This window comes from Triticum aestivum, chromosome 5D, assembly GCF_018294505.1.
Source record: "Triticum aestivum cultivar Chinese Spring chromosome 5D, IWGSC CS RefSeq v2.1, whole genome shotgun sequence".
In the NCBI taxonomy this organism is placed as follows: Eukaryota; Viridiplantae; Streptophyta; class Magnoliopsida; order Poales; family Poaceae; genus Triticum; species Triticum aestivum.
The window spans coordinates 387801201-387809750 of record NC_057808.1 but is presented as its reverse complement, the minus strand read 5'-3'; the positions used below and the strand labels follow the sequence as shown (position 1 = coordinate 387809750).

The 8550-nt window shown below is 47.1% G+C and overlaps 1 protein-coding gene across 2 annotated transcripts; it reads right to left on the bottom strand.

Moving 5' to 3' along the window:
* Positions 1-1670: 1670 nt before the first annotated feature.
* Positions 1671-4764, bottom strand: LOC123122014 (uncharacterized). Of its 2 annotated transcripts, XM_044542132.1 has the most exons (5): positions 4470-4764; positions 4032-4141; positions 2691-3593; positions 2454-2591; positions 1671-2309 (listed from the first exon to the last, which is right to left on the bottom strand). In XM_044542132.1, exons 3-5 carry the CDS (start codon positions 3138-3140, stop codon positions 1932-1934), a joined length of 966 nt encoding a protein of 321 aa, XP_044398067.1. In that variant the 5' UTR covers positions 3141-3593; positions 4032-4141; positions 4470-4764; the 3' UTR covers positions 1671-1931. The 2 variants fall into 2 exon arrangements, with proteins under 2 accessions (XP_044398067.1, XP_044398069.1); XM_044542134.1 differs by lacking the exon at positions 4032-4141.
* Between the last annotated feature and the right edge of the window lie 3786 nt (positions 4765-8550).

Genomic DNA, 8550 nt, shown 5'->3' with positions numbered 1-8550 from the left:
ACGGGCGGTGGGCCACTTCAGCCAGAGAGAGGCGCGGAGGCGGCCCGGCCTCCCCCAGTCGGCCAAGGGCGTAGCCGGCCCCCAGAAGTCGGCTACCCCCTCCCTCGAAGCATGTGCCACATTAAGGAGACAAGACGAGGTAAGGCTACAGTGAGAGCCCTCGAGGCGGCCCACTGTAGCCACGCTTACCTCAACGAAGCCCTCGTCATCAGGGGCGAGGCTACAGTAAGCAGCCGCCGACAAGATCCTAGGCGGTGGGGCCGGCCTGTCGACCAAGAGGCCGGCAGCCGGCGGGACCCACTAGTCGGCGGGCCCCAACAGCCGGCGGAGAAGCCGGCGAGCGTAGACACTGACGGCTGGGACCAGTGCCCAGCCGGATTACAATTGTACCCCGGGGGGTAGGCCTATATAAACCCCCCGGGCACCCTTGCAAAGGGTTGGCTTCTTAGCATTACACAGACACCATATAGAGAGGGAAGCAAGAGCTAGCCTTGTTCTTCTTCTCCCTTGAACCCAACAGCTCTAGGAGCGATTGTAGCTACTCTTTCCGATCAAGTGATCATGCGGAGACCCCGCAGAGCAGGACTAGGGGCGTTATCTCCTCGGAGAGCCCCGAACCTGGGTAAGATTCGCCGGCGTGCATGTCTTCGCCTCATCCCGTTTCCAGGCACCGGCGATGTCTTATTGGCACCCACAATGATAAGCCACCCGTTGGCATATGTCGCACCTACCACCCGACAGGCCGCTTCATCTTGTAGTTGCAAATAGTGAAGCCACTAGTGCAATGCCTACACACTAGGCGCTAACTCTCAGGCGTTGCACACTGACTTAGCAACTTTCGGACAGCCCAGAATGCGACGCTGCCAGACGTGCAACGCCTGTCAGTTAGGCGTTGCACAATGTAGTGTGGCGCCCGACTGTCGGGCTCTACACGAAAGGGTCGGCGGAGCAAAAAAATTCGCCAACAGTTCAGTTTGTGAATTGATTTTGACCACAAGTTAGAACAGTGATTTTTGCCCAAAAATGTGTTTGCCAGTACCTACATGCACCTCGGGATTGACATCGGTCAGCCGTGAAGCGAATTCTTCATTATGTTCACCTCACAACCTCTTATGGATTACATCTTCAGCCTGCTCCCTCTGCTGTTCTTTCACCCTACAATCCCGATGATCCGCGATCCAAAGGGGGGGAGGGGGTATGCGGTTCTTTCGGCCCCAACCTGATCGCCTGGAGTGCTCTCAAGCAAGTAGCAAATGCAACCGCAGAACTTATTTGGGTATAGTCTTTGCTTCGTGAGTTATGAGTACCTCAACGACAACCACCAGTTCTTTGCTGTGATAACATTGGTGCTACACACCTTTCGTCCAATCCAGTATTTCAGATCAAGTTTATCTCCTCTAAAGATCAGTTTGCGGACATCTTCACCAAGCCGTTGCCATTACCCTTGTTTAAAAATTGTCGGCGCAATCTCAACTTGCGGAAGACGGTTGAAATTGAGGGAGGATATTAGACTTGTATGTAGCTTCATATATGACTTGTAGTTGTACATGTAATCTCTTTATAAATATATAAACACCAACGCCGCTAAATTTTGTTTAATAAAATAAATGTGTTCATCATGTGATGTGATTCCTACTTTGAACAAAAAAATTATTTTCCTTTTTGTTTGACCATGATACCGCATCACAGCTTTTGTACCCAACTATAATCACTAGTCAACTAGTGCAACAGGTACAGCCAAGTACAAGACTTGTGCACTTAAAATACAAGCCTAATCGATCAGAACAAGAACAAAAGAAATGATGCAAATACCACTTATTCTTGCCGTGTAGAATCACGTGCGCACGCACACACAAGGTGCAAGAAAGAGAAATTACAATGGCAAGAACATGCACCTGGGTTAAAAGACCACCTTATTCCTGGCCTAAATTTTAAAGAGTATTGCACCGGCTGCAAGGCTTCACAACTTCTAACTCTACGGTAGATGGAACTTTCCCCAAAATGTGTCTTTCCACGGCCAAGAGTGCTTTGCGGGCTTCCATCCTCATATACTTGTTCATTCGAAGGCATGTACCATTTTCACTTTTAGAACACAAAATTTCATCATCCCCAGAGGTGCTCAGTGTAAGGTACTCAAGCGACTTCACATTCTCAAGTATATGGCATGTTAGCTCAACCATGCTGTTTGCAGAACAGAAGCCAATGATATGCACATCCTTTATGTTCCTATGCATGTAGCCTGGCATCTGGATTAGATTATGAGAAGAATTTCCTAAAACTGTTTCTTGCCTCACGCGATCTGGCTCTACCTACATTGGATAGATGGCAATGTCAATAACAACAGTGAAAAGACAAAACATATACTTGTATTAATGCTATATATAACTTAGTAAAACTGCACATAGTTTTGCTAGGGGTGTATGTACAACTTCTACTACACTCTGTAGACTTACGGACAATACAAAAGTCTCCAAGGAAGGACACGCATCGAGTAAAGAAACCAGAGACAAATAATCATAGTCTGTGGTAAAAAACCCGATACATAGTCGTTGGAGGTGGAGAAATTTGCCAGGTACCACCAGTGTATCCATCTGCATAAAAAATGATTCAGATTAATTATCCCACTAAAGTACAGGTTACTGCTTGTTGCGTAGTTCTGGTGTCTAATAATCCAAACTATAAGAATATACCGGATGATACGAATATATTTCAAGAGCTTCAAGATTTGGCACCACGTGCAGAAGATCGGCACAAGCATGATGAACAACGTCCTGATCTGAAGCATCAATGTATAGGTTTTGCAATGAATCACCAAGTGATAGTCGTACTAGGGTACCACGATATCCAAAACTGTACAGATGAGGGGCTTTGCTCTTTATCACTTCCAGATTTCTACAATCCTCGACAACCAGGTGGCTAAGCCGCTGCAACAGGCTAGGTATCTCCAGGAAAAATAATTCATCGCAGGACCTGAGTGTCAGTTTCTCCAAAGCAATTGAACTGGAAAAGAGGCACCTTAACTCATTTTCTGTAATACGCACATAAAAAAAATTTAGACTAGTCAAAGCGGCCAAGTGCAACCGTGGGACGGAGGGCACAATTGTTGAGATAAAGCTACTGGATCGACTTGCCACTCCCATCTAAAAGTGAGCATGGAAAGTTGTACACAGTTGCATGTGATTTTTGAGATATCTTTCGACAAAGAGCCGCATGAGATTTTTCTCGACAAAGAGCTGCATGAGATTCAATAAGCTGGAGGTCAAGTTCCTCAATCCCTGGTTTGACAGCAATATGAAGCCAACGATCGAGATCACAGGAGGTGTTGAAAAAGGGGAAATCACATATTTCAAGCTTGAGTGCCTTAACGCAATGCCTGAGTGGTTTTTTAGAATGTGGTCGGTTTTCCTTGCAAGATCCATCGCTACTTCACATGGACATGACAATCCATCCATCCCGTCATCCAAACCCAGTGTTTCCCTAGTTAAGCTGAGATTGGGAAAACAACTCCAAGAACTTCTAAATGAATGAGACACGCAGGCAACACACGCAGCATCTCGCAGAGGAAGCAGAGAATGTATATGATGCCAAATGTCCTGCATGAACAAGCATTGGTGAAAAGATCAACTTAGGGATTGTAAAGGCGAACAGTTGCTTCAATTTTGGAAAGGAAAAATAGGATCATATGTAATAACACTAACAATAAGGTAGTTATATCTGAGCATTCAAATGTGCACAAGACCATGTAAACGAATCCAACAGCTTTAGCAGCTACGGTGAAAAACACAAACATATGCACCGCAGTGGACTACGAAGCCAACAAAAGCATAGAGGTAGCACAATCACACGGGAAGAAGTTGAAGCAACTAGTTCGGGGATAGCTATAGCTAGGGAAGTAGGAAGTCTAGTCCTTATGAAGAGATAATTTTATTTAGCTAGTATTGATCCACCAATTTGCGCAGCTAGAACCGTCACAGTGATATTTTACTTGCAATATAAGTAAGTTGCTAATTATCAGCATTTTTATGGCGAACCTCTAGAAGGGGTGGTCCTGAATATCTCGATTTTTTATCAATTCGAGAATTTTCATCATGTATGCAGGGTGAGTCCTTCCTTTTAGCCAGGGATGAAGTTACCAGTCCATCTGCGATACACCATGCATTGGTTAGAAATTAAAGAGATGCCGATGGAAGAAAACTACATGTATACTGCTCTTTTATTCTTCGGGGAAAAGAAACTGTAAACGGCAGACACAAAAATATTTGTACAGATCGACCGCCCAGCCCTCTTGGTAAGACATTGAACAGATTACAGATTAATGGCAAAAAAAGAAAAATAGAGCTTGGTTATAGGCTGTTGATGCTAAAAGAAACGTGCTGAACTAGATGTCATCAGGACATGAAGACACAACACATGGCATAGATGAATAAACAGAGCGGCCGAACTAGGGAGCTGAGAGTCGGGCAGCTTACTGCGGCCTTGAGTTGGCCGGCGACGCCGATCGCGCTGCACAGACATGAGCCGATTGAGTGCCGGCAGCCCCATGGTACGGTGCGACGACGCCAGGCTCGAGAGCACAGATCAGGCGGAGCGATTCTCTTTCTTTCTCTCTCTCCCGGTCGGCTGCTCTATCTATTATTTTCAGTTTTGAGGCAGCAGGGCGAGCTTTATCTGAATTCGGATCCAAGAAAGAAGGCGAGGCGGAAGGGGGATCGATCGCGTCGGCACCGGCCGCGGAGGGGCAGCCTAACGAAACAGGACACCGGGGGAAGCCCGACTGACGGGACGGGACTCCACCGCACACACCGTATATTCTTTTGCGAGGTGGACCGCCAACTCCACCGCGCGACCCCATCTTGTCCGGGTGCGTCCGTTTGGGGTAGAACGGACGAATAGCGCGGCCCCAAACGGACAAATGTCCGGATTCCGTTCGTTTTCGACCCATCCCTGGCCCAAACTTGCGTCAAGTTTGGGGTAAACGGACATCGCGCGGACGGGTTCGCCGCACGCCCTTGTCCTCCCGTGGCCCGCCTGTCGGGGACACTAGCAGTCCCTTCGCTTCCAACGCCTCCACCCCCTCTCCCCGCCCCGCCCCCCGCCGGCGCCGCCGCTATTCTCCGGCCACCTCCTCACTGCGCAGGCCACGACCGTCCATACCAAACAACGTCTCGACATGGCCGCCAACACGTCCGAGCTTTCGCCGTAGTTTTGGCCGTCGATCGGAGGAGGTTTGGCCGTCACCGTCTTTGCCGGTGGCAGAGGAGATACGACCGCCGGCAACGTACCACGGCGGCCGCGGCAGCTTCCGACGAGAGCTACAGAGCGGCCAGTAGCCGGCCGGCAACCACCCCTGCTGCGTCGAGGTGATCATCGCGGCCTCTTTGCCACCACGACCGCAAGGTGTTCGACATTTTGCCCACAAAGGTATGGACAGTGGAGATGAGTTTTTCTTCCATCACTTCATTTGTTCATCGGACGATTCGTCGTCGGATGATGAAGATCTTGTGGTGGCTGCACTGGTCGTTCACGACCACATTCAACGGCAGCTTCCTCGGTACAGGGGGTCAGTCCCTGGCCGTGCTCCTAACCTGAACCGCAACAGGAAGAGAGGCCACGCCCTGCTCTATGCCGATTACTTTTCCAACACCCCGCTCGTCAAGCCGTATAAATTCCGTCGCCGTTTTCGAATGGCAAGGCATGTGTTCAGTCGTATCCGAGAGGGAGTGGTTGCTCATGACCCATACTTCGAGTGCAAGACGGATGCCCTTGGCAAGCTTGGATTCTCCTCTTACTAGAAATGCACCACGACCATCCGCATGCTTGCATATGGAATTCCAGGCGATCTGGTGGATGAGTATGTGCGTATGAGTGAGACAACATGTCTAATGTCAATGTACAAGTTCTGCCAGGCTGTGATCGAGGTGTTTGGCCCGGAGTACTTGAGGCAGCCAACTGCTGCTGATACAGAGAGATTGTTGGCGACCAACGAAGCTAGAGGCTTTCCAGGCATGCTTGGCAGCATAGATTGTATGCACTGGGAGAGGAAGAACTGTCCATTTGCTTGACAGGGCCAGTACAAGGGGCATGTCAAGGCGTGCACCGTCATATTAGAAGCGGTGGCTTCGCAGGATCTTTGGATATGGCATTCTTTCTTCGGCATGGCAGGTTCTCACAATGATATCAACGTGCTGCAGCGTTCTTCGGTCTTCGCAAGGCTTGCAGAAGGCCACTCCCCACCTGTCAACTTTGATATCAACGGCCACCAGTACAACAAGGGATACTATCTAGCTGATGGTATATATCCTCAGTGGTCAACTTTTGTGAAGACAATCTCAAAACTCCAAGGTGAGAAAAGAAAGAGATTTGCCCAAATGCAAGAGAGTGCTAGAAAGGATGTGGAACGTGCTTTTGGTGTGCTTCAATCCCGACGGGGTATCGTTCGAAACCCTGCACTGTCATGGGATGAAACGAAGCTTTGGGAGGTGATGACTGCTTGTGTGATCATGCACAGCATGATCATCGAGGACGAGCGTGATGAGAGTATCTTCGATCAAGGATTTGATTATCAAGGTGAAAATGTTGAGCCCCTGCACCAAGAACCGGCCACATTTGAACAGTTTGTCCAATTGCACCGGGAGCTGCGTGATTGCCACACTCATTTGGATCTTCAAAATGACTTGGTTGAGCACGTGTGGGATCACATTGGCAACCAATAGATGTATTGGTTCATTTTATGTTCAGTCAAGACAATTTCGATTTGGTTGTAAAACTATTTTATTAGAGACAATTTCAATTGGGTTGTAAAACTATCTTTATTTTCAGACAAATATTTGGACGTGCAAACTAGTTTTGATATGAAAATATGGGTATTTTTGGCCCTGGCAAACGGATGCGGCCGCGCGCTGGGCACACGGCCACCGCATCCCAGGACAGGCCCGGACACGACCCATCGCCCTATGATGTCTAATACACAACCTTCTTCTTGTAGACGTTGTTGGGCCTCCAAGTACAGAGGTTTGTAGGACAGTAGCAAATTTCCCTCAAGTGGATGACCTAAGGTTTATCAATCCGTGGGAGGCATAGGATGAAGATGGTCTCTCTCAAGCAACCCTGCAACCAAATAACAAAGAGTCTCTTGTGTCCCCAACACACCCGATACAATGGTAAATTGTATAGGTGCACTAGTTCGGCGAAGAGATGGTGATACAAGTGCAATATGGATGGTAGATATGGGTATTTGTAATCTGAAAATATAAAAACAGCAAGGTATCAAGCGATAAAAGTGAGCGTAAACGGTATTACAATGCTAGGAAACAAGGCCTAGGGTTCATACTTTCACTAGTGCAAGTTCTCTCAACAATAATAACATAATTGGATCATATGACTATCCCTCAACATGCAACAAAGAGTCACTCCAAAGTCACTAATAGCGGAGAACAAACGAAGAGATTATGGTAGGGTACGAAACCACCTCAAAGTTATTCTTTCCAATCGATCTGTTGAGCTATTCCTATGAGTGTCACAAACAGCCCTAGAATTCGTACTAGAATAACACCTTAAGACACAAATCAACCAAAACCCTAATGTCACCTAGATACTCCAATGTCACCTCAAGTATCCGTGGGTATGATTATACGATATGCATCACACAATCTCAGATTCATCAATTCAACCAACACATAGAACCTCAAAGAGTGCCCCAAAGTTTCTACCGGAGAATCAAGACGAAAACGTGTGCCAACCCCTATGCATAGGTTCATGGGCGGAACCCGCAAGTGAAGGAAATATGCCCTAGAGGCAATAATAAAGTTATTATTTATTTCCTTATATCATGATAAATGTTTATTATTCATGCTAGAATTGTATTAACCGGAAACATGATACATGTGTGAATACATAGACAAACAGAGTGTCACTAGTATGCCTCTACTTGACTAGCTCGTTGATCAAAGATGGTTATGTTTCCTAGCCATAGACATGAGTTGTCATTTGATTAATGGGATCATATCATTAGGAGAATGATGTGATTGACTTGACCCATTCCGTTAGCTTAGCACACGATCGTTTAGTATTCTGCTATTGCTTTCTTCATGACTTATACATGTTCCTATGACTATGAGATTATGCAACTCCCGTTTACCGGAGGAACACTTTGTGTGCTACCAAACGTCACAACGTAACTGGGTGATTATAAAGGTGCTCTACAGGTGTCTCCGAAGGTACTTGTTGGGTTGGCGTATTTCGAGATTAGGATTTGTCACTCCGATTGTCGAAGAGGTATCTCTGGGCCACTCGGTAATGCACATCACTATAAGCCTTGCAAGCATTGCAACTAATGAGTTAGTTGCGGGATGATGTATTACAGAACGAGTAAAGAGACTTGCCGGTAACGAGATTGAACTAGGAATTGAGATACCGACGATTGAATCTCGGGCAAGTAACATACCGATGACAAAGGGAACAACGTATGTTGTTATGCGGTCTGACCGATAAAGATCTTCGTAGAATATGTGGGAGCCAATATGAGCATCCAAGTTCCGCTATTGGTTATTG